The following is a 27,424-nucleotide window of genomic DNA, read 5'->3' as shown; positions in this document are numbered from 1 at the left end:
AAAAAAAAAAAAAAAAGAAGTATTATGGCTGCTTACCCATCGATTAGACCATGTTGAGTGATGAGACGCTGAGCCTCATCCCGAGACAGTTTGCCGTGGAACCAGGACTGAGTCAAATGGAGGGCTGGAGCACAAATACAGACCATATATTACTTATTATTTATTTCACTTGCGTGCAGGCAGCAAATCAAAATAATACACACGTGTCCAACAAACCTATGTTTGACACTGAGCTCTGTGATGTGGAGGGGCTTCCATGACCGCTCAGGCGGTGGCAGCTTTTCCTCTGCGGGAGAAATGAGTCACAGCCACAATTATAGCTGGAGTAATGCTAACACATCGTTAATCCATCCAGTCTCTCTTTCTCAAGGTAATAACGTATGAGGTGCTTATATAGACTGTATGTTTTTCAGAAATACTACATCACTTAATAACAGATATAATGAGGTTGTAAACTGTAAGACATGGTTACAAGAATTTGTTCCGAGACTCTCTCACACACTTTTTAACACCATTTCAGTTAGAAAAGGCTCATCAAAATGTCAAGAGTACCTGTTTTCCCTGGGTGAGACAACAGAAACGTGGCTGTTTTCGCTCCCTAACCTAACTAAACCCTCTGAGCGTGACTCACCCTCCATGACAGGCCTTCCTCTACAGCCACAGAGAGCGCCTCAGACGGGTTCTCGATCACACGGCTCTTTTGGCCAGAAAAGTCCATCGCCACCAGTGAGTTCTCCGAGATGCTTCTCTGAAATTGCACACATACACCGAGAGGTTATTTTTGTACTGACTGTATGAGTTTTTTCTTTGTTTAAATCACACTTTATGCTTTATTTTCTAAAAACTATCCTTTAAAACATGTATTCTAGTAAATACCGAAAGGTTTTTCTTTTTTCATTGGATTTCCTTCGTATGCTGTGGAAGGGACTGACTTTTGCTGTCCTGTGGTATTGTATTGCCATCTAGTGTCTGACTAACGTGACTCCATCTTCATCATTTCTAGATGATTCCAAACTCCATTGAAAAGGGATTAGAGTGGCTTTGAAAAGAGTGACACATGGGCACATTTTAGTCCTCTAAGCTGCCATATAGTGAGTGGCTCACTGCACACACTTGAGAAAATTCTTTTTATCAGGATTACGAAGAAGCTTTTACACTACCACATTCGTTCCTACAGTATACCACCTACTAAGTTTACAATTTAAACGAATGGTGAAAACAAAGTGAGCGGTGTTTACTTGGAGGACTGAGGCATTCAAGTCCGTCTTATCCACTGTGCTCAAATTCCAATGATGTCAACATACCCATCATTGCTATAAATATGTTACTTAATACTGTATTCGAATACAGCTTTTATTTACTTTCCTATAAAGCAGCTATGTTGTGGCAGCAAGTTTAGGTAAATCTGTGAAATAAACCACAGAGGATCCAGCAGCCTGAACTGACCCTGCATTTGGCAGATCCATGTACTCCCCTATCTTTCTAGATAATCCTCTTGGCGAGGCTGCTGGTCACATATGACCCTCCGACAGCAGAGGAGAGGTGATGAGTTGTTAAATCTGAGAGCAGCTGATCACTGTGTATTTTTAGACAGCAGAGGGTTCATGAACATGTCCAAAAGACATAAATAGATTGTGTTCTCTGCCATGAAAATACTCCCAGAAGAGTCTGAGGCTATTCTGGGACACCAAACCTACATTAACACACTGAAGGTGCCTCATTTGTCCTATGCAATTATATTAATACACTGATAGCTGTTAGTCTGTGTGAGCTCTAGCATATCTACAACGTGAAAATTGCCTTTTGGTCACCAGGGTCAGTGGAAAAAGCGAGAAACACAACATTGACATAATACCCTATAAAGTTTTAATAGCTATCAAGTTTTCTAATAGCAAATAATAGAAAACTTGTTAGCCAACATTAACAACACACACGGCAGACACGGAACAACAGGAGCATTAATTTGGAGTTGCATTTCTGGCCTTGTAATGAATGTCAGTCTAATATTCATTATCCTTTTACCTTTGCTCTGGTCTCAACCAACCCGAGTAAAATATTTGGCTTTTTAGCTGCCAAATCCTCTACCATGTCCTTCAGCTATTTGCTAACGCTATCAGTCGGCTGTTTGCTGCTTGGCAGATAATATAAAGTGGGTTTATCAGAGCTTTTGGGCCGGAAATTACAAGGAAAAGCTGACAACTATGGCTAGGAGCGAGTGAGTTACATGACATAAAAATAAGACCATCAGCTTACCATTGGTGAAGCTTTTTGCTTCTGGTGTGGCTGAATGAAGTTTTGGTACAGTTGCATCCCATACTGAAATACAAACACATGCCAGCATTTTAAATTCTCCTCCCAAATATTTATTACAGGTTCATTTTTAAATACTTTCAGTATTGTGGTGGTGTACTGATGAAAAGGAACAAATCATTCAGTTTGTTGTGCTTTACTGTATATTATTTATAGCCTGTAAGGAAAGTGACTAATGCTCTAAACTGTATCCAGCAGATATCCAGACAATGAACACATGCTGCTTCTATATAGAGAAGGAGTGCTAATCCAGTATCACTCAATAGTTTTCCTTGACCTGCTCCCAAAGCTAAATCTGATTCTAGCACTGACTCAGCATTCCTCCTCGTAGACATCACCCGGCGTTAGTGATCGGCCAACCTTTAACAAGCGCATGGCTGTGATCCAGCAGGTCCTGGTCTGCTCATCATCTGCACAAAGCAGCTTCAAGTCCCGGGCTGAACTACACTTTGTGGACTGCAGAAGGAAGTCACAAGGACACAAAAGTGTTGGGAATCAATACTCAATACTCTCCTTGTCTTCCTTGTGTACGGTTTTGGCATTTGTAGAAAGCAATGGTACCTTGACACAGAGGCCATAATCTGTAGGTGCTCCATGTAGTTTTTTGGCTGACAGCACTGTGTAGACATCACTGTCACTGAAGTCTGCAATGAACTGGAGATGCCTTGGTTCCTGTGAAACAAAGAAAAGTCACAATAAAACAAAAGAGCAGTAGAAATATGAACTTTAACGCAGCATTCGATCAATGTTTGTCTCCACAACAGGTCTGTAAATCTGTTGTATGTGAGGGATGGAGCAGCATTTGAGGTGTGTGTGTGCGTGCGTGCGTGCGTGCGTGCGTGCGTGCGTGCGTGCCTGCGTGCGTGCGAGTCTTGCCTCTGGTGCATTTTATGATGTGGGGTGAGGAACAAAAAAAAATTGTGCACAAGAAAGTAATTTACTTTAAGAAATGAATGGAACATGCTTTGATCATTCAAAGATCAGATATTTGAGTCAAATCATGCTTACAGTCAAATCTTTTGGGAGACGGAAAGACAAAGGTGGAGCACACTTAAAATGAAACAATGCATATTTATTGACAAACTGCAGGGTTATCAGTCATTCTGGATGCATGTAATGGACGTGATAAGGATCAATTTAAACATATTGATAGTGGCTGCATTGAGACTATCAAAAGCCACACTGTGCCAAAGATAAATTTCCAAGGAAAAAAAACACAAAGACGCCCATTGTTCTGCTTTAACATCACGTGCCATTCCCACTTCCTTATATAAAGTAATACTGCAGCCGTTAGCGTCTGTGCTGATTGACTAGCAGTGTGTTTGACCAAGACCACAGATGAATGGTAAACCTGCAAGGGTAAAAGTGGGCGCCAGACCAAAGCCTTCCTCCACTCGACAACAAAAGGTCTACTGTTGTAGGAAATGAAAGCAGTTGAGAAGTGGTTGTGTTGGCGTGGCTGGTGCCGAGGTATAAGCTTCACTTGTCAGCAGCATTGAGAGTACTGCCTGGCTGCTATGCCAGCTGACCTAAGGAAAATCAAGCTCAACCTGTTCCACTGCCCTCTCACAACATTAAGTGAGATATATACAGAGGATGAACCGGTGACCCTGTAGTACACAAACAGAGGAATAGGATTTTCCAATTGGAGGCGTGCAATTTTTCTATCCCGGATGTTTACTGTGTAAACTGAGGTGCATTTAATTCAAGCAAAGAAAGAGCATGACAGAACAATGTAATGCAATTACACATTAAATTAGCCATTAAATAGCCATTAAATAGCATTGCATGCAACAGGTTTAGTTGCGTAATGTGCTTTTTATATAGCTTTAGAATTTCCTAAAATGCTTACAGCACACTGTAGATGAGTCACTCTGTTTTACTGACCTTGGAAGTTCCCTTGTTGGAGAAATAAAGCCCTGACCTCCGCAACACAAAGTAAAACTTCTTCCAAGACTTCCTGCTTTGCTCTTTGGCATGGAGGTGTCCATGTATCTCTGGACAGGTGCTGGAGTTGAGAAAGGTCTGTGTTGGGTAGAGAAATATTTGTCCATCGATTGTTGTTGTTTAGACAGCAGTTGAGAGCCTCACAGTTGGCACTCAAGGACAAAGGAAGTGCCCTGTAAACAGAAAGAACTTGATACCTGTATGAGCTGAGAGTGATCCACCATCCCATTGGTTTCACTGGATATGGAGACCATGTGATCCGGGAAAAAGTCCTATAAATGTAGCGAAATCAGTTATTACGATACTCTGTAAACCCCTCATCCCACACAGTGGTGGGAAGACAGATGGGACTGGTTTAAAGAGACGATATACCAAATGCAAAATGATGTGTATGAGCCCATCACCATATACAGAGCACCATCATCACAAACTCACCAGGGGTTTCCTGAAGAATTCATATTTAGCATAATTCTTCCTAAAATACAGCCGGCTGTCTGTGTCCATTCCCCAGCCTGATAGCACCTCCATAACAGACTCATGGTCTTCAATGGTTCTCTCTAGTGAGACCAGGAGGACAGGAAATTAATGGCAGGTTAACCTGTTTTGTACTGCTCTCTGGATGAAAGATGGAGACTGAATAGAATCAGCTCCAACGCCAAACCAAAGTCAAAGACACAAGTTTAAATGTTAAGTTGCTTTACTCCGAGTTTGATTATTAACCTTACATCAATGTGTAACCTCTGCATGAGAGCGTGGCTCTCAAGTCAAGCAGTACAACATAAACATTAATCATTTCCTAGAACTTAAAATGAGTTTTGAATTAACAGGAAACTTTTTTTGTGTTCAAACAACCACGTGAAGCAGCGCTGAACGACGATCTACGAACAACATTAGAACAAAGAAGTCATCAGACAGTAAGTAACTACACGTGGTTTACATGGCTGATAAAACTATTCTGAAAAACGACACATGCCCTGCTCTGTAAATGATTTCACTGAGCAAGCATTTAAAGAGCCATATGAAATCTGAGCATTGTGCAAAAAAAGCAAACTACAGCCCAAATACTGTGAAAACACTGTGTCTCCAACAGAGCCTCAAGATACTGTATTTTGTCACGCCACAAATGAGCATTTTATCCATTAGATTATCTGAAAAAGTAAAATAACAAATATCTAAATGCATGCTTTTCACTGGATAGCAATGATATGTAGTTTTCATTAAAAAAAATAACATCGATGACTGAAACACTACAGATGGATGAATTATGTAATGTGTGCAATAGTGTGAAGATGCAGCTGAGAAATCATTTATGCAGTCACACTCTCTGCTTGCAGATCAGTGTTAATATATCATTGACAAATATGTGTGTTCACTGTTGGCTTAATAAGAAATGTATTTTATGCCATTCATGCACCATTCTTCGATGCAAATCGAGGTAATGTGCCTCTAATGCACAAATACTAATATCACAGCTTGTATTACAAAAACGGTTAGAGCCAACAGCAAATTATTTGATGCTGTGCATCGACTCAAATGTTCTTTGACAGCATCTAAAGCAAGTCAGTTCTATAATAAAACGGAAGCCCTCAGATAAAATTGGTGCATGGCTTTCAAAGAATACCAGTCAGATCAGTAGCTGCTGGTGCTTTCAATTACAATGGATCAGATCATCAGCAGCAGGTAATGCTGCTTTGAAATGTAGACCTCACCGCTGCCTCTCCACAACAAAAGCCACGCAGACAATAGAAATAAGGGTGAAAATCATACAAGTGAGGGAAAATCTATAGAAGCTATTGTGTAATGTCTTCATACATGTGCTGCAATGCCTCTTTGCTAAAGCAGGATGAGAAATAATAATCTATACAAGGAAGATCCTCACAGTGATTAAGACACAATCACCATCAACACAAGCTCCCCTCATATTTCACTCATTTCTTGTACGTGACTGGCTATTAACAGAGGACAGTGTTCTGTTTCACTCATGCACATCAACCTACCACCACTCCTCCCATTAAAACCAAGCAAACCTCGCCCATAGGGCTAACAATGTTGCCGTCACATGATTGATATCAGTACATACACAAAATATGTCAGAATCAAATGTGCCACATGCATATTTTGCCCAGCAGTGCTTAACCTGAACTGTCTCTGCACATTATCTTTTAATTCATCATTTATTTGATTTATTGATTTAAATTTTCCCTTTAAAGAAAACTTCATTTTGCTAAAGTTTCATTGCAAAAACTGAGACGAATGCTACAAAATACAATGACATAAATTTAAAAAAGATAAAGAAAACAAAATCCTACCTATTCCCAGGTGGGAGAGGTGTTCAAAAAGAGTCCAGCTATGGTCATCAATGCAGTGGTTCTTCAAGACAAACAGCTGACATATGTCCCGTGCAGTGATGTCACTGGGAACCTCTACGGCTCTGCTAGTGTTATCTTCATTATAAACTTTGATTACCTGCAACAGAAGCACTGAATAAACAGCCATTTCAACTATTCAGCAAGATAGAATACATTTGACCTTCAAGGAGTCCAAGCAGAGTGTTGTTTTTGCCTCCAGCTAATGCAGTGAACTGTATTAAAAGTGAGGCAAAATATCGGACACATTTATCAGGTAGCCCCCGCTCTCCATTACAGCAACAAAATACTCAAAAGTAGAGAACATGTTCAAAGCATGCTCCAGGATACACAGAATTAAGCTTGTGAAGAGGACGGACGACATTAGTAATAGTGCAAAAACTACATTGAGACATCAAACATTTGACATAGGAATCCATCTGAAAGTAGAACTTACCCCCCTGTTTGGAGCCAAGCAGGGTTCTGAGTTTGGACAAGCTCTGTAGCCTATGCATGACTGAGTACACAGCATTGCAAAAAAGAGCTTTTTGTAAGAAACATAAAAACACACATCAGACAGCACAGCGAGTGTCAGCTGGGAAGCAGCGAGCCTCTCTCTCTTCTTTCGTTCTCTCTCTCTCTCTCTCTCTCTCTCTCTCTCTCTCTCTCTCTCTCTCTCTCTCTCTCTCTCTCTCTCTCTCTCTCTCTCCCTCCCTCTCTGTCTCTGTGCTGCAGTCGAGCTGAAAGGAGGCAATTAGACAAAACTGCCTCTTAGCACAGGGCTGTCCTGACTCCACATATCTGTATTGCTGGGACTTGATACCAAATCTCCAGCTACCTTACTCCATCACTAAGCAGAGAGAGAGAGAGAGGGGGAGAGAGACAGAGAGAGACAGAGGGAGAGAGAGGGAGGGAGAGAGACCACAAGAGAGTGAAAGAGAGAGAGAGGGGGATTATATGCATGTCTTATATCGCCTTTTAAAATCACTGTCATAAATGATCTCATTCTTCATCTCTTACACAGAAAATCAATTTAACAAACTAGGAAACACTGCGAAAGAGTCAATTTGAAGTTGTTGAGGAGATCAATCTTATCATATGAGATCAATGATATAAAACTGTTTTCCCCTCATGGTGTGACCAGAGGAAAGGGTTAAAAAAACACAACTCTCTTACAACTAAAACCTAACCAACAGTCTCTCCATGTATTTCCAGTGGTCCTTCTTGGCAACTGCATGGATAAATAAATGAATATCCATGAAATGTGAGGAATTAGGAATAAAAGTCCCAACCGAACATCCCATTGCTCAGTGCTTATGCACTGGTGGCTCTTATGCAATAACAATAATGATGTGAAAATGTATTTGTCTATGAGAAGCAGGGGTGAGCATCCCTCATGCTCATGACTGTCATTAATAAAGGCTTCAATGGCCTCTTGCACACCTGCTGCCACTGTGCTCATCATATCTGTGTGAAGCCAAAACGAACACAAACATAAAAGTTCCCTGTGACTGAATGACAAATGCAATCACTTTAACAGACACATGAAACATGAAGCCAGCATTGTTACGTATTGCATGTCTGAAAAGGGCTAAGGGGAGGGAGAGCTGGAGAGAGAGAGAGAGAGAGAGAGAGAGAGAGAGAGAGAGAGAGAGAGAGAGAGAGAGAGAGAGAGAGAGAGAGAGAGAGAGAGAGAGAGAGTCACAAGGCTCCAACCCCCCTCTCTATTCACATTCACACGCCCATGGCAAGCAGCGCTCCCAGCATAATACCCTGCAAGAGCCCACAGAGCAATTACAAAGGTGCTGGTTAAATGTAATGCTAGTTGGGTCAACTTGGGTCTAAAGTTGACAGAGGGAGGTACAGGGCAGCGGTGGGGGTTGGGGGGGTGGAGCTGGGGTTGGGGGGGTGGGGAAGTAAAGACCAAATGACTGTCTCTTTTCTCTCAGTGAGTTCTATTAGTACTTTAAAGCTGATTCCTTTTGTGGAGAGAAAGGAGGTCAGAGCTCTCCGACAGGGCTGAGGTTTAAGTCCTCAAGGAGCCATCAGCAAATGGGAGCCTCCAGCCATGACATCACCTCTCAGTGTAAACCATTTAGTGTTTAATCAGCCTGCTAGGAGCCTTGCAAGACAAATATCTTTGTTTGTGGATGTCTAACAAAGACGAGGGCCTACATTAAACAGATTACTCCAGCAGCCAGTGTTTCAATGACGCTGCATCGTAACACTGCAGGTTAAGTATCTAAAATACTTCTGAACCAAATCAGAGACAAAGACAGCAACAGTGGAGAACTTGACACCACAGTGCAAATTCATATTTAAAATAAACAAATGCCAGATTTAAAAAAAAAAAGTGTATTTGCTACACTTGCACTGCACTGTTGATAACTGCATCTAGCCTGGGCTTCGGTTAAGTTGCTGTGAGGAAGTGGCTTCCTGAGAGCTGGCCAAATCAAATCATTCAGGCATCGCATTTCACCAGGAACAGGGTAGGGTTTGTCAGAGGGTGAGGAAACCTTTTTGGTGCATTAGCATTACAGATGTACTTTGTGTTTGCATTACTTAGCACAGACCAACTGAAAATGTTACGAGTTAGTTTTGTGCAAATGAATCCATTTCATCACTCAGACCACAGCCTGAAAAATCTACTGCACACAACAAACTAACATTACTATTTTACAACGTGAAGGGACTCAGACACTGAACAACGTTATGAAGCAGGATCCTATGTTTTAAACTGTGTTACTCTACTAAAAAAGACTGATCTGGATGCTTCAGTAATAAGTAACTAAAGGCCAATATCAAATCTTCCCTTTCTAGGAAAAATTACTGAAAGGGTTGTTTTTCAACAAACGCATGCTTTCATGATGCAGAACAATCTTTTCAATGCATTTCAGTCTGGATTTCATCCACACCACAGCACTGAGACTGTACTTATCAAAGTTTTAAATGACATACATCTAAATAATGATGCTTCCAAAACCTCAGTCTTAGTATTATTAGATCTCAGTGCTGCCTTTGATACAGTTGATCATGACATACTTCTCGACAGACTGGAAAACTGGGTGGGACTTACTGGCACCGTACTACAGTGGTTCAAATCCTATTTACAAGATAGAGACTACTTTGTGTCAATTGGTGAGCATGTGTCTGAACGAAAAAAGATGATGTGTGGGGTGCCACAAGGGTCCATTCTCGGACCACTTCTTTTCAATATCTACATATTGCCCCTACCTCAGATTATGGAGCATCATAATTCTTATCATACTTACGCAGATGATACACAACTTTATATTTCTGTGTCATCACATGACTACAGTCCCTTATTTTCACTGAGTGAGTGTATTCATCAAATCAATGAGTGGATGTGCCAGAATTTTCTTCAGCTTAATGCAGATAAGACAGAAGTGATTGTATTTGGCCCCAAAAATGAAAGGTCAAGGATCAGCGCTCACCTTAACTTCATGTCACTGACAACAACAGATAAAGCCAGAAATCTTGGTGTAATTATTGATTCTGACCTGAATTTTAACAACCATTTAAAGCTGATTACCAAATCAGCCTACTACCACCTGAAAAATATAACCAGAATTAAGGGATGTCTGTCCAAAAAAGACATGGAAAAACCTGTTCATGAATTCATTTTCAGTAGGTTGGACTATTGCAGTGGAGTCTTTACTGGCCTAAACAAAAAATCAATTAGGCAACTACAGCTGATTCAAAATGCTGCTGCACGAGTCCTTACAAACACTAGAAAAATGGACCATATCACACCAATCCTCAGATCACTACATTGGCTTCCTGTGAGTCAAATAATAGACTTTAAAATCTTACTGTTGGTCTACAAAGCATTAAATGGTCTAGGACCAAAATATATTCAAGATTTATTAACTCCATATAAGGTATCCAGACCTCTCAGGTCATCAGGGACAGGTCTGTTGTGTGTTCCCAGAATGACAACCAAACAAAGTGAAGCAGCTTTCAGTTATTATGCTCTTCACCTGTGGAACATTCTCCCTGCACACCTAAGGTCTGCACCAAGTGTCAGCTCATTTAAATCAGGGTTGAAAACATTATTATTTGCTACAGCTTTTACTTAAAGTAAATATATCTGCTCAATGACTTTAATATTTCTAAATGCTAAATTATTGTCTTTTACTGGATTCTGTTTTTAATTTTCCTTTAATTGTATTTTATTTTTATTTTTATATTCTCTTCTAATCTCTTTCTTTCTTTGAAATGTATAATTTTAATGTATTTTTATGCTTCTGTAAAGCACTTTGAATTGCCTAGTGTATGAATTGTGCTATACAAATAAATTTGCCTTGCCTTGCCTTACTACGTGTTGAAGGTTTGTAAAGGCATATGGCATATGACACACATTCACAGCTGAGATGAAGAATCTGTGCATGCACACTGTTGCTGTTGTCCAGGTACTTCACCAGCTGCAGAAGAAGTCAGAAAAAAAAATCCCATGAAAGCTTGTAGATTCTACAGCCTGCTGAGAGCAAACTTTTAACTTTTGTTGACATCATATTAAATGCAACACATCAGCAGAAACACACCATCCCAGCATCACGCTGTGGGGCGTGTGCCTCAATAGCATGCTTTAAGACGCTAAATTATGTTCTTGTAAATGAACAAAACGGATATACAGAGTAAGGGGGCATGATGGGAGTGTGGAAGGGCGTGGCAAGTGTCCTGATGTGACACTAGGTCCACGTGACAATATCTATGATGCAAACTTCTTTTTTGGGAAGTGCTTTATCACCATGTTACTGCTGCTGGAGAAGGTGGACATTAAAGCCACACAAGCAGAGCAGATTCCTGTGAATCTAAGAGCTGTCTCCATGGTTACTGTGATAGTATAATTTTTTGTAACATTTGCATAATTATCACCAATTATTTGATATTTAATAGTGGGTGTTTGGCCTAAGGCACCAAAATGATGTTCACATGGTGAATTTGCGACCACATGCTATTAAAAAGCGGCACAGCATTAAGGAGGAATGAATCCTGCTCGGGAGGTTGTTTTAGAGTCACTAATTAGCTGAACTGATGCCTGAGTCGTGTAGAAATGTGCCAGATATTGTTTCCAAACATGAAATATATGTAAAGATGTATACTATGTATAAAATATTATCACAAGCATGCAGAATTTTCAATTTGACATAATAGAGCATATGAAAGGGCATCTTGTGTTTGAATTTTTACCTAAAGTAAGATGATATTGTGGAATCATCCTTCAGCGATGTGAAGCACAGCAACAAATCAAACCGTATACACTGCTGATATTTACTCTTCTAGTCATGTTACACCTCAGGCAGGCATGTATTCTACACACATATATAATATACAGTATATACTGGTTATAATATCAACAGAGGTTGAATGCCTGTAATTCGAGAGCTTGGAATGTAATTACTCTGACTTTAACAAACAAATTATTGTATCATTATGCATAATTTTTAACTCCAGATAATTGAAAACATGGAGCGAAAGGTACTGTTAATCATTGGTGAGGAGTTTCTAATGAATGGCCAGGCAAGGTAACATGCTGCGTAAATGGCTGATGTCTTTATCAGTGAGCACAGAGGTGTATTCATCGGGAAGTAACCCTGATACAAATGTACACATGCTTTCACCTGAAAAGCATTCATGTCCACCTACGTCATGTCAATCAAATGCACTTTTTATGTTGCAACATGCAAAAATAAAGAACGTGGAGAGTTACTTCTCTATTAGATTATTGTTCCTCGCTTTACAGGGCAAGAGTTCAACTGAAAATATGAGCTGTTTTAGTCCTGGTTGCAGTCATGACAAAATAAGTGACCGTGAGATCAACACAGTGATGGTTGAAAAGTCAACCTCTGGACGACATCTTGGACAATTTTCTCAAAAGTGCCTTTGATTTTGTACTATGAATGTATGAGAGTCATCTAAACAAACCTGCAAATCCAGGAACGATACTAATAGTAGAAGTAGTAGTAATTACTGTCATAGGAGCATCACCATATTTGTAGCACTTATTTATATGTAACGCCCTGCTTAGTTTGGTACTAGCTACACTGGCCGTGCTTGATACTGGTCTTTAATTTCATTGAAAGGTACTTTAAAGTTCACCACACAGTAACTCACAATCCGATATTTTCAGGGTATGCTGCCCATGATAACGATGGCATTACGATACAACGATTGTGCAAGATACAGAATTGTGACAAAGATTAAAACTGAAAAAATAATAGTGCCCTCTAGTGGACAAAATATGAAATGTTTCAAAATTAATGCAACCCCTTGACCTTGGCGTTTTGCGATTATGTATTGTTTTATCTGTCCAGTAGTTGAAAACTTCATCAAATATGTGGCATTTTTGCTTGAAAGGGGCTTTATATTTTTGTATTTTCTCACAATCCATTAAATCGATTAATCGTCTAATCATTGTACCTCTTCTGGGCACAAGATAAAAGGTCTGACGGGCTTTTGTTTCCCCTCAGCACTTACTCTCACTGACTGAGGGGAGTGGTAACTGCTATGAGAAGGAGCAGCACATCTTCAGACCCCCACTTTTCTATTATCCCAAGTTCCTTCAGCAAATTAATGCAACACACTTCCTTTGACAATTTTACTTAGGTACACAATATATATGTGATAAACTGATACTGGCGAATTCATCAGCCAGGCTCTACTGCTCCAGTGTGCAAATGCACGTCTCATTCAATGTTCTTGAATACCAAAACCAAAGCGGGGAGCAGAACAACAAAACATAATGTGCTGTGTTATGTCCTGTGTTACAAAGGCCTTTCCATGGAATCAAAAAAAAAAAGAAAGAAAGAAACAGTTTGGACAAGGTGGAGTACATCCAGACACTGAGTATGCAGCACTACATATAGTCTTCTTGAACATAAACTCCTCTATTTTAGACCTCCTTATCTCAAGGACAGGACGGTGTGAGCCATTTTGCCAATTAGACCGCCTGGTTTAACCTTGAACTGCACTCCACAGCTGCAGCTCTATCACTGTGTGCTGGTAAGGAGGTGGCCTCCAGCCGTGTCTATCTCAGAAACCATTGAGAAATGTCCTCCCGGGCTCTTCACTGTAACAACACTGAAAAAACTGACAGTCTCCACTTCATATAGAGCTTTCTCTCTAATGGCTGAACCAGGTGGTATTTACGCCTTAACAGCATTATTGGCAGGTTACACCTCAGGCCTCCCAAACATTAACTAAGTCACTGGTGCTCTGAGTCTTTGAAACAGAATTGCATCACTTGGAAATACAAAGCAATAGCCAGAATCCATTTGCTATGCAGAGCATTCAGCGAGCACCAACAAAGAGATGAATTACAACAGTAGACAAATGTTATCAAGCTTCACAGATAAGCATGCTGGAAAACTAGTTGCTACTTTACACAGAAAAATGTGTCATGACTGCTGAACTGCTGCAGTCTTACCATTGTAACAATAAATAAAAATGACTGAAAAGCATTTATATTCTACGGAGTTTGTTTTGATTGGGTTTGCACAATATGTTCCACTCAGAGATAGAAGATACTTCTGTGAAAAATGTATTAGCTTTTCCCCTCTGTACCGCCACATTCATCTCATACTACTTATGCGTGGTTCACAAGAAGGCGCCATATTTGTCACACAGGTCCACACTTCATTGTACATATGCCAGATGGTTGACATTCCAGGTGGCCCCTGTCTGCAACAAGTGATTTCATTGTTAGTATGTTATACAGGTTAACACTCCATGTCAAAGCAAACAGTAAGAGCAAGCCACCATAAGCTGGAAGGCAAGAATCTATAAATCCATAAGGAGTAATTGAGTTTTTTTTTTTTTAAAAGGAGAATAAGCCTGAGTTTAAGAATTTACATTATATTACTGTTGGACTGTTGGTGTGTTTGAACATGAACGACTCTTCAAATCCAACCAGGTATGTCCTTTCAATATAAAGCACTGCTCCACAGATATGTTACAATAGAGCACATAATACATCTATTGATGCCTAAACATGAGGGCATTTATACTCCTGATTGAAGCCATCAAACAACATGTTGCATCTGTGTCAAAGCTTTGCTTCCAAAAATGCACTTCACATGAAGGTAATATTTTTATGTGCCCAGTGGAAATTCAGCTCAAACAATCAAAAAAACAGCACAGACTGAAAATGCAATGTCAACAGAATATGAACATATTTATGAAGACAAAAACTATGGAAAGTCTTACGCAGAGAGCTCTTACATAGTCCTCACATGAGCCTGGATCTCATCCAGCACCATCTAAAAGGACTTAAATTTAGAACGAGGACAGAAGGCAGCGCTTCACTAAGACAGAGGAAAAATGCTGAGAGATAGTCGAGAGGAGAACCGCGAAACGTTCCTACCCGCTTCTGCAGACAAAGTGGTGTGATGGCAGGCAAGGTGACTCTTCTTGCATGGAAATTCATGCTTCTGCCTGAGCTGAACAATTAACTACGAGAAAAACATCCATATGTAGCCCAACTGAAAATAATGGTAATGTTAAGTTGCAGTTCGAATGATAATTAATAATAGAGAAATTAAGAGTTGTTTTATATATGGTGAGCTGTTTGGAGGCTCTGTTCCAGTGACATCCTTCACAATGAAAGTGTGAGAAACGAAGTCATGTTGCTTCCACACAACACAAACTCCTCCTTTATCCTTGGGAATGTAAAAGCTTTTTCCTTTTCTCTCCTTTTAGAAAGGCACTTCCAATAAACAAAAGTGGGGGGAAAAAAGATTTTCTCATGGTGGACAGTTACAATACACAAGGTCTCAAAAAGCTGAAATTCTTGGAAATTCTGCCAGGTGATAATGTAAAAAGCACAGCAAAGGAGCTGCAGACTTCCCAGAAAGAACAGGCATCAGATTGTTTTTGCTTACTTTGTAGCCAAACACTAACACAACACGGCTATTTTTAGTCTCAGGCAAGGAATATGTTTCACTAAACAAACATTCATGAGCGTGAAAACATTTTTCCAATAATGTTGTAGTCTTTATGTGTGCTGATGTTAGACAACAGTATTGGCAAAAAGAGATCAATGAACAATCCACAGTATTAAATTAAAGAGTGTACTGGGGGAAATTAAAACTGGTGATTTAATACCATCACTCTAAAAAATCTAATATTATAATAGAAATATCATCCGCTAAATTTTAACCTTAATATTCTGAATACACTAAGTTTGTTGTCAATATTCACACAATGCTTTGGTCATACTGTATCTTAATATGGTCATGCCATTAAAGCCCTTTAAGGGAGGGAGAGAGGTCCAAAATAGCTCTTACCCCACAGTCACAGTTCACAACACACATCTGTTTTACTGTAAGACTAGACAAAGAGGCCTTGTGTCCATCTTCATGGGACACGCCCATTTCCAAGCCTCAGTCTGTACGATTAGAGTGTAAAAGATTACGGATCACGAATAAAAAAGTTCGAACAAGGCTGACAAGTATAGTTTCACATATTACGACAATATTACAGTTAAGACAAGTACGAACAAATGCTTATGAGAAAGACAGCAGATGCCATTTCAATCCAGTGCGGTCTACTGCAATCCAATCCAGCCATTAATGCATTTTTAAGGAGAAAACAGTCAAGAGTCCACATGGAGCCTGAACTTCATTGTATGATGAAGACCACACACATACAAACTCAATCAGCCCCGCTACAGTAATACAGACTTCTAATTTCTGCCTTTTTAGTATAATTTGTATATTAGTTTGGGTGTGAAAGCTGTCAGAATGTGAGTATTTTGAATAAGCTAGAGGGGCATCAGAGATAAAGTGGCTATGTTACAAAACTCGACACTGCATTTCAAAATGTGCATGTGTCTTCATTTCTTTTTATTCCCTCTCCTCATAGACATGTAGTATACAGTATGTCATTGCATTGAACTTCCCAGTTGGCACCAATCACTGTCCTCTCTTTCAACTCCTGAGAACAGACAGGAAAAGAAGAACCTCCCACAACAGGCTTCATGTTTATCTGGAAACACAGCACGCTGACTTGTGAGAGCACAGACAGGCAGACGCTGCTAGTTATCACACAGCTAAAATGAATTGGAATTAATGGAGCCAGGATGATAACGGAGTCTCCACAACTCCCATAACAAAGCCAGCTCCAGACACATTGTCCTTGACCAGGGTTGATTCAATCAAGACCCATTGCAAGCTGTCAGAGTAACAAGAGAGGTGCAGTGGTGCATGAATGCAGGTATGCAGTGTATACCCACCTCTAGGCAGGGAAATTCACAGCACACCTATCTAAAAACAGCCATATATATATATATATATATATATATATATATATATATATATATATATATATATATATATATCTGTACCCATCTTGCAGAACAAGGACGCAGCATGTCATTGTTACATCTTATTCACTGAGGTTTTCTGTTCCCTGAGTTTAGCCTTTGAGGCAGCATCTCCTCCCAGGCAACAAGTAAATGCTAAAATAGCACCAAACCAGGGAAGAGGCAAAGTCTTACGGATATACTGGGGTGGGGGAGTTGGGGGTGGGTATAAGATGATGATGATAATAGATATAGTGAACAATAGTAGCTTTCAGCCACACACGTAACAGCTTGACCAATTCCAAGTAAGTTTACATTTTTAGGTGTATTCACACAGTATTTAGCGCTGTCTGATTCTGATAAGACCAGAAAAGACTGAACACAGCCCATTTAACTGTGTGTGTGTGTGTGTGTGTGTGTGTGTGTGTGTGTGTGTGTGTGTGTGTGTGTGTGTGTGTGTGTGTGTGTGTGTGTGTGTGTGTTTTACAGAGAGATGCTACTTGTGTTGACACTAACACACACACTCTGAAATGAGTCTCACAGTTTAATCCCTGAAGGTTGCTGTTTACACTCGACTCGTGTCTGCAGCTGTCAGTCCACACATCAGTTAAACCATAGAATAACACTGCAGCTTGTTTATTTGGTAAACATTAAAAAAAAACAAATAGTCACAATGACATGGCAGTACCTGCTTTCATCTTTATCTATATTTTCTTTTAGTATATTTATTGTTATGTACAGATACACCAAGAAAGAGTTCTTGCATGTGTAAACCTAATGGGTAATAAACGTGATTCTGATGATTGTCAACGTTTACACAACTAAGTAGCAGAAGTGGGTTAACTTCACAGAATTTACTAGCCTCACTTGGTCTCGTAAATTCAGACCAACACGTAAACAAAGGGAACATATGCATGTTCAAACACAGGAGGTGCACATGCATCGAACACCAGATGACTCCCTATACGTAACACATACTGTCTGTTAGGCACAAAGCTATGAGCAGAGATTACAGAGCACAACTCCTTTTTCTAACTCCTCTCACATTCAACTATTTTATTAGAATTCATGATTATGTCATCAAAAAGGATGTCTACTGGCAGGTATGGCATCAACGTAACACCGTTTGGTTTAGTAAGCAGCTTTTTGACAAATTACTAGGTAGCTATGAATGGAAAGAACATGAATAAATGTTTTATCTGTGTGATCCTGAAGACCTTATTACATCTGCTGCACAGGAGAGGCTGAAACTCAGAGTGAAGAACGCGGACGTGGTGCATGTAGCATCTGAAATAACATCTCTAAAGGGGCAGGCATTTCCTCTGAGTCATATGGCTGAACTGAACACTCGACACTGTCTGGACGCAGTCTGTCTGTGTTCTTCTGCTTTCTGGCAAGAGTCCAAGCATGACTGCCCACTATATGCCTGGAGAGTGGAGGCTGTGCCAGCTCCTTGGACTTCCTCAAAAAACTGTTTATTTTGCCATTGTATCATGAAGATATGCCAGTTCTTCCATGAGGTTATGCTCAAAGCCAGCCTACGCTGCCCTTACCCACAATATCAACATGGAATTTTCTTCACAATGAGCACACGACAGGTCTATCAATCCTGCAACATCACGTCATGTTACACTTTGTGCGTTTATGTCTGTGGCGGCGTGGTGCGGTGCCTGAGCCTTTGAAGCTGAACCCTTGGTACTGCTTTTCTTGAGCTTGAACTCACAAATGCCAGATTTTCCCCTCGAACAGTTACCTCTAATGTCACGGCTGTATGTTTGAGACGGCTGTCGTATTATAGGGACGCGTTCTGATTTATTCACCATGCAAAACAATTTTAACAATTCCCATTCTCTTAACCTTCAGTACATAAAGCAATGCTTTTTAATGTATCTGACAACACATCGACTTCATAAGCATTTAGAAATGTATTTTTGGGAGGCTATTGGACTGACAGCTAATCTTGTTTTCTCCTTGACAAAATGTGGCAGTACTGACGCTGCGGTTTTGTTAACTATGACACTGCAAACACAGAGCTGACAGGAGGCTCAGATAAACCAGTTTCTCACAAGTCAAATAGCTTTAAAGCCGCCCGTGTGATCTTGCCACGATTCGGCAAAGCCATTTAAATCAACAGCAGAAAATGAAAACTCAGCTCAACCCAGAGTTGTTTGAGATGCCGCAACGACAGACGCCGCTGCCATTTTCCTAGCCTGCTCATTTTGTAGTCTACGCCTGTCCTAAAAAGACGATTATTATTTTCAGATAATTGTAACTGATGGGAAAATTACTACCCGAAAAAGACACACTGGGAAGCTCAATGGACAATTTTCCTTTATAGAACAGTGAGAAGGGTGGGTGAGGGGATGAGTGCTGCAGTTGGAACAATGATGTCATTGGTTTCTTGAGTGCTAATGAAAGAAGGCCGTAACCCTGTGACATGAGGATTGTGACACACAAACAGCTGGTCAGTCTGACATACTCCCTTTGTCTTCACAATGCCGCTGTTGAAAAGACTAAGTGAGAGGCTGTCAGGCCCGTGAGGTGCAGGCGCAGGCCTCATCAGCAAGACACATAAGGATCACTTTAAGATTTGCTAACAAGAAAGCCAGAGTTGTTTCAGAGTAAGGTCAACTGGGTGTCATTTTGCTCCTTCACTGAGAAACTTGAAGATTATTCTCGCACTTATCAAAGAAAATGCCAAATCCGTGCAAATCCCTGACCTGTCTTCACAATAGGCTGCTGAGAGCACAGGAGAATTGGCAATCACTCTGTAATTTTCTCATGTGAAACCTTGAATTGTGTGGATGGAAGAGTAAAAAGACTCATTTGAGACCTTGTATATCAAGTGCAGACACTCCAGTGTGAGATAATCAAGCAATCTTATCACAATGCGTGCAGAGGAACAAATACAACTTTGATTACACTCTTAAACCAATCACACATATACGACAGAACACAAGGGAAGCTTCAGGAGTAAACTAGAAAACATGACTTTCTGCATGCATTCGTCATTCTCAGCATGAGAGCAATATGTGAGCACAGAGAGGTCTGATACTGCCGATAGTCCTTGGTAACTGCTGAGCTCTGTAATTTCAAGCTTTCCTGTGAGTCACTGCTTTGAGCTGCCCCCTGCTGCTACACATACACACACACGCACGCACGCACGCACGCACACACACAGACACACACACACCACAAAGATACTGAAAAACCTGAAATCAACAACTCAGCATACACCATAGGGATCCACATCCTGGAAACATCTAGTGGTTGACAAACCAGACTAATTTAACAGCCCTGGAAAACGCATAGACAAACTCCATTATGAAACCCATGCACTTTTGAAGCAGACCCATAATTGTTAGCTTTCCAACATAATGAATGTTCTCTCTTTTTAGAATTTGGCAGTGAGTTCTGTATAAACGTACTAATCAACTACAGATCACAGGGTCAATTAAATAATTCTCTGCTGTGCATAATATTATATTTTCTCCTAACTTGCCCTCTTTGGTTAAAAGAGCAGAAGGAAATAAAGTGAACAACTGTTCACCGTGAGGTTTGGATTACCTGCGGTGAAAACTTGTCATCTACTGCCAAAATTCACTGAATCACTGGATTGTAGGCACAAGCAACAATAACTATGACGATACTTTAATTAGTAAATTAATCTTTTCTAAAATTAATCAGGAAAAAATACAAAATGATTAAGCCTACTAATCAATTTCACTGGCAACTGACCATTCTCTAAACCCCTGCCCCTAAATAGCCACTGACCAATCATAGGTTAGCAACTGTAATCATGGGCAACAGTCCTGTTAATCTTAGGATTTCTTCACTTTAAAGAAGTGTGGGTGTGGCTCTAGTAAGCATGTCGTGCCTTTTTAATCCCCTTTTAAAGCCAAAAGCCTAAAGCACAAGAGCAAAAGTATAAGGACTGTGTTAAATAATGTGTTGGTCTGCCCTAATGTAAGATGCAAATGGTAGCGTCGCCCAGCTACCTAGCTTACTACCAACAGTGGTAACTTCCAAAGCCAAGCAAGATATCATTAAGTAACTACATTATTATTATTTGGGGTTAGAAGTTACATTACAAAAACCTCAGGACCAACACATCCACTGTGTGGGAGCAAAGGAGCGAGGATATGAGAGTTTAGGGTGATGTTAACAGGTCTGTCCTGCTACAGACCCTTTAACAGGCTTCCTGTTTCAAACAAGTTGCCTGGAGACAGTAAAAAGTAGGCTGGAGACATATTAATGCTGCTAACTAACAGAGGTAGCGTTAATTAGAAAACTAGCTACAAAGCTACAGCTGATAGTGTGCTAGCCACGGTTGTGATTTCTCGACAGTCATTGGCTAGCAATGAGAAGACTTCACTACTTTGGTGGGAAATCAAAGGACCATTGTTTCCAAAGTTACTATCAGTTTTGAGCAGTAAAACTGGCACCGTTATAACCGTCAACTGCCTATGTGTCGTGCTAGACTGGAAAACTTGGCAGCCGTAGGCGGGGCTTGGAAAACGGTCAGTTGGCGACCAATGTACGAAAAACAAAAATGCCAAAAGTGGGCTTGTGATTGAGATTGGAATGAAAGCTTTGCCAACAGCAACAGGTACTTCCCCACATTTAGCGCATGGCAAATCACACACAGCAAGCTGAAACAAACATACAAGAGTACAAGAGAGGCTGCTGGACAGCTGGTTAGTGGCCAACAGCAGCATAAACCATAAACTTACAATCAAATTTCAAATGTAAAGGCAACAAGTGGTATCAGACATCACGAGTATTGCCCATTTTTATATTGTTTATTCACCACTTTATGCAGGGACAAAGCTGGGCTCTCTAAAGTAATAATACTGTGTGCAATTATAGTCTGGGTGTGCTGACAGCGTTTTTATCTCCTCATTGCAGCCAATTTACATACTCGTATAACTGGTTTTAACGTCCATAAGCCCTGAAGTTTCAGACAAATCACAAGCCAAGCATCGTGTAAATATGCATTTATTTGAATATGTCCTGCAGTTGTTTTTCTGGCACTACTTCTAATTAAAGTTAGCATGACTATGCCGCCTGAGGTAGCACATGGAAAGGTTTACAACAGAGCCCATCTTTGTTCAAATAGCGTGCCTCTTTGTGTCAAGTACTGTAAATGGAGCACTCACCTGAGTTGCACTACTTTTGGTCCATGGTAATAAACATTCGGAGACAAGTGGGGAGAGAGTTGAGGGGATAAGCTCAGGAAAAGGGTTTGGAACGGGAGAAGAGAATGACTCCTCTCCCTCTTTATTGCTCCTGAAGGACAAAAAACACAAACACAGAGAGGGAGAGAAAGAAAGAGACGCTGTTTAAAATGTGGTAAGCATTGTCCAGATCTTGTTTCAAATTCTCTATGAGGTCTACATGAGGAAGTATGACAGGCTGAATTCTTGGGCAATGTGTAGAAAATGATACCCACAACGACAATATTGTATTTAATGTAACAGTGAATAATGTGAGTGAATATCACTCATTTACAGTTATCACACAGGCATACAGAAGCTTCAACAAAATGTATCAAGCAGATAGAGATTTACAGTTCATGTGATACTGTAAGAAATGATTCAATTACTAATTTCCCCAGAAAATCAAGCTTTTAAAATGATACAAGAGATCACTTGTCTCCCCTATTTTGCCCCTAAGAGTCAGTTCAGATGTAACAGTGGATACATTTACAAGCACACTAATTTTCCACCATTATGCCTACTTTGACAATATTCCTCTGTCAGTATGGGTCATATAAACAGCATATTCCATTCTGATTTTCCAAATTAGGACTAATTCTGAATGGAGCATTTTCTGATTAAGTATGTGGAATATGCCAGAATTATTCAGGCTTTAGGAGCATTCTTTGCAATACATCTCAATTGGGGTTTTTACTGTAGTTTGCAACCGACAGCCTCTTGCCTGTTCACAGTGAGCTCTGTGTGTCGTAAAGAAACCAACTACCCAACAGTTTGCAAGGCTGGGGCAGAAATGCATGCACAAAAGAAAAGCTCACATTTCTGGTCAGAGGGAGAAACACACCTACTTTACACATTATGAAAGACTTGGAAATCAACAAGTTTTTTTTTTTTTTTGATATGTGCAAATATTGAAATGCCGACCTTTTCAAGAATGCGGCTGAATGAATGAAAGAGGGAGGCTGTGTTTGCACAGTCAATCAAGTCTGCCACTGGTTGAATCTTTGAAAAAAATCTTATTTTGATGCACAGATGCAACATAGGGACAACAGGACACGTCATTCTGTACGGCTGCATGCACATGAGAATATTAGTGGAATATTCATATTATTATTAATAATATTCCAGCCATGTAAACAGCTTAGCAGCAATAGTCTTTTTCTGAGTAAGGGCAGATTTATATTTTGTACATGTAAACATAGTCATTGTAATTATGTATTACGTTTATGCTGGACTGATTTGACAGCCTGCAGCTTAGAGAGCTGTTACAACACATTGTTCCTCTGTTGTGTGTGTGTGTGTGTGTGTGTGTGTGTGTGTGTGTGTGTGTGTGTGTGTGTGTGTGTGTGTGTCATGTACAGGCATGGGGAGTATAAAAGGAGCAGGTGATAAACAAACTAACAGAAACACCGGGCTGTCTCTACATGGACCTCCTGTTCTCAACTACCAGACGACACGCCCCACTCCCCCATCAGACGTTTGATAAGGTGGCAGATGATGCACATGTGAGCTCACTGCTTGAACTGTTGGCTAGAGGAAATCAAGCTCTGTCACAATCAAAAGATATTATGATCAATGAGTAGAGGTACTTTTAGTCCTAATCTCATAATATCATAATCAGGGGTCACCCATCTCAGCCCCTAAGGGATGCGTCACTCTTATCTGTGAATGTTTGGCAGCAAGGAGTAACCAGGATGAATCCTTTTGTTCTAAAATGCCCTTGTAGTGAACTAACATCTGAATCAATCACCCCCAAAAATGAATAAATAAATCTATGATGCCATAATTAATTATCCACATGCTAAGAAAGAGTTTGATTTCAGCACACTCGCAGAGGATAAGGCCTCAGTTTCTGTTCAGAGGTGCTGCTCTCTGACTGTCGCTTTCTTTACTGCTCTGTAAACACAGCAGTTACTGAGTTACTAATTATCTCCCACAAACTAACAGGTGCTTGATTTGATTCCAGCTCTTTAACTGCACTGTTGAAATAATATATTACACTTCATTGACAGCTGCATTTGGGTCAAGCCAGTTGTGTTTACAGGTACTAAGTCTACACTACTACAGCTTTCAGAGAGACCTCTGTGTCTCACTCCTGCAAATACAAAGAGTGTACTATTTTTCTGCAAGGCAGCTCCTGTTGTAAAGTGTAGAGCAGAAACAATACTTTTGGTTTACTTTACTTTTGGCAACTCAATTTATCTTGAGTGAATTTCATAAACTGACCGGTGTCATTCATAGCAAGCATAAAGAAAAATTAGTCATACCTGTTCCCCTTGCAGAGCGCAGTCCTGATCTTCTGGGCATTTGGTGTTAGTAAAGGAGCTCGCAAAGGGATGAGGGCTGGGCTGGGAAAGCCACTCACATTACCCCTGCCACTGTGAAAAATCTCTGCTTTCTCTCCAAGGCTTCCAGAAGTGTGTATTTCGTCCAGTGCGTTATTCATATCACTCATGTGGGCCAGCTAAATCCAAGGCATCATCTGGAGCAGAGGGAAGAGACAAGCTGGACTGGAGTGTGTGCAGAGCACAGTTAGAGCGAGCTGGCTGGCGGGGCTCCTCTGCTCACAGCTCAGCAGAGCGCACACAAGTACACGCGCACGCACACACACACACACACACACACACACACACACACACACACACACACACACACACACACACACACACACACACACACACACACACACACACACACACACACACACACACACACACACACACACACACACACACACACACACACACACACACACACCCCCCTCTCTGGCTCATCTGCTGCCCACAAGGCTGGCCCAGTGGGGCAAAACGATCCCTCCTACCCAAACATGATACACCACAATAAAGATATTTTTAACACAATGACTCCCAAAACAGCCATCCTTGCTCTGACACGGTAGCATACTAATAATCAACTAATTTGCTCGGCCTCCTCATCTTTAGTTAATTTTGCCGCTTTCATTTCCCTCCTTTTGTTTTTGGTTTTTGATATAGTTCCCTCTGCAACCTGGAAGCCAGGGAAAGTGCACACAAAGCACCCTTGCACAAAGGGGGTGTCTTTAGCTCGGTAATGAGTCCGGGAGGGCTGCCAGTACTATAAAACAAACTGTTCTTTTGTCATGGACTTCGCACAGAGATCCAAACTGCACTTTAAACTTAGTACACTGTAGAAGGCCTGTGGTTGTGCAGAGGAGCCAGCCCAGCAGATTGGTTGTGTTGTGGGCTGTGTCATTCAGTGACAGGCTCCATGTGGGGGATGGTTGGGATGATAACATCTTTCTGAAAGGTAATGTGTAACAGAGTCTGGACAGGGGAGGACATGCTACTGGAGATACAGACTAACAGGCAGCATAGGGTTAAAGCAATACCTCACTACATTAACAGAAGACAAGGCTAACTCGATTGCTTTGGTAAATATGCCAAGCTGGTGCAGCAGTCAAAGCACAGTTGTTTTTACTTTCAACGGGAAGAAATGGAGAGTAAGGAAACAGCATAATGTTGCATCTGAAAATGATACAAGACCATGCCTATTTTTTGTATGGTGTACCTTCCTGTTAAAGGAGGAAGTTTCTAAACAGGAATTCTCTTGCTAGGAGACGGAAATCAGACTGATCTGTATGGCCTGTGTCTTTCTGTCTCCATTAATCCACCACACATACCAACCATAGCATCTGTCACAATAACACAGCTTTACGTGGCTTGGGTTACCTTTTGACACAAGCTCTATTATATGCACTTACAAAGCATAACATGAACACGGGAGAAATCTGCACCTCGATGTGCCAGCGCTACTATGGCTTGAGAGGTGAAACCAGCAGTGTCCGTATTAGCTCCTTGAGGCTGATTTCGGAGACCAGAGGGCAGTGAGAGATGGGGATGGACAACGGTTCAGCTGAGGTCCTATGGTGGACTGATGCAAGGACAAGAAAGCCCAGGCAGCATGAGAGGGCCAGAAATAACCCTTACCCTGGAACACATTCTTTTGGTATCAGTCAATGCAAATGCTAATTACGTTGGTGTAGGATGAACGCCAAATCTATTTTAGGGACTTAATAACAGTGTCTCATATAACAGCAAGATATCATTTTTAAAAATGAATGGTTGCACAGAGAATTATTGCGAAGGAAAACATGCTGTAGCGTAACGCAGTGCAAAAAATTGATTATGTTGGAATGTCATGCATTAGAATATTAAATAACTTTATTTTGGTACGCTAATAAATAAACAAATAAATAAATAAATAGTAATGAAATCATTCACTCTGTCAATCAGTTGTTAGAGATCCCTTCCACACAGTTATTAATGCATGGATAAAAATTATATAATGTAAATATCTATTATATGACTGACATGGTTATAAAAACAAAGTTTAAGTACCACATTAAAATTCTTAAAATGGCACTTAGTCCTTCTCTCTCATGAAAATTTCCGTAATATATAACTATGACGATATAACTAATATTTTTCATTTCACAAGTTTAACTAACACGATGTCTCCTACCTCACTGTAAAGTGTGATCTCAGTTTGTGCTGGAGACTTCAGGTTTCCAATTCCAAATTGTGTAAGCTGAATATTGGAACAGGATTGGCTACCAAACTATTTGTGATGTCGCAAGTCATGCTCATAGGCCCGCCTCTTAAGATCAGATTTTCAATGAGCGTAGAGAAAATGTACACAATAAATGTGAGAACAGCCTTCCAGTGTCAAACTCTGCACACACATCATTCAGCAGAGTGAAGCTCAAACATTCAACTGCAGGAACAAGGAGAAAACACATTTTTGACCGGAGTGGGACTTTAATTTGCATTACTTTGTCTTTAAATGATGCAAAATTTATGTTTTAACATAATCTATTACATAGTTTTTAGGAATTCAAGACTTCCACCCAGTTGGAACGGTTCTGTATTAAATGAGAAGGGTACTTTTACTCCCATTGTACTTTTACTAAGTGCCAAAAATTACATCATTTTTTGGCATCAATGGCACTGGTTGTTGCTTTTGACCATTTCTGAGCCACAGCACTGAGTCCCTTCACTTACATTACTGACCTGCCAGAGCGCTAACTGCCAGGTTTGCAAGGTGTTCGCAGTAAAGAAAGCACTTCCACTATTATTCTGAAAGAATAGTAAAACAGATAAGCAAAGTGGGGTAGCACCTCAGACTTACTTTATCGCTCTCCTCCAGTCACTTTTTCAAAGGCCATCCTGCAGGCCACCTCTCAGCAGAGCATGGTGGAAACAGGATATTCCACCTTGCTATCAAGCTGGCAATGGTGGCCAATA

The 27,424-nt window shown here is 40.5% G+C and overlaps 1 protein-coding gene across 1 annotated transcript in view; it reads right to left on the bottom strand.

Moving 5' to 3' along the window:
- The window catches only part of grb14 (growth factor receptor-bound protein 14), a 31,206-nt gene that overhangs the window by 1,919 nt on the left and 1,863 nt on the right, over window positions 1-27,424 (bottom strand). The window contains exons 2-13 of the mRNA XM_070975797.1: window positions 24,410-24,624; window positions 22,086-22,215; window positions 6,567-6,723; window positions 4,693-4,814; window positions 4,455-4,529; window positions 4,198-4,335; window positions 2,872-2,982; window positions 2,671-2,766; window positions 2,254-2,316; window positions 632-748; window positions 217-286; window positions 37-124 (exon numbers count right to left, since the gene is read on the bottom strand). Coding sequence (XP_070831898.1) covers window positions 37-124; window positions 217-286; window positions 632-748; window positions 2,254-2,316; window positions 2,671-2,766; window positions 2,872-2,982; window positions 4,198-4,335; window positions 4,455-4,529; window positions 4,693-4,814; window positions 6,567-6,723; window positions 22,086-22,215; window positions 24,410-24,597 — 1,355 coding nt within the window. The 5' untranslated portion in view covers window positions 24,598-24,624. The remainder of the gene's footprint in view (window positions 1-36; window positions 125-216; window positions 287-631; window positions 749-2,253; window positions 2,317-2,670; window positions 2,767-2,871; window positions 2,983-4,197; window positions 4,336-4,454; window positions 4,530-4,692; window positions 4,815-6,566; window positions 6,724-22,085; window positions 22,216-24,409; window positions 24,625-27,424) is intronic.

The sequence above is a fragment of the Chaetodon trifascialis genome, chromosome 12 (genome assembly GCF_039877785.1).
Source record: "Chaetodon trifascialis isolate fChaTrf1 chromosome 12, fChaTrf1.hap1, whole genome shotgun sequence".
NCBI lineage: Eukaryota > Metazoa > Chordata > Actinopteri > Chaetodontiformes > Chaetodontidae > Chaetodon > Chaetodon trifascialis.
The sequence above is the reverse complement of the archived record's forward strand: the minus strand, read 5'-3'. Positions and strand labels throughout refer to the sequence as shown.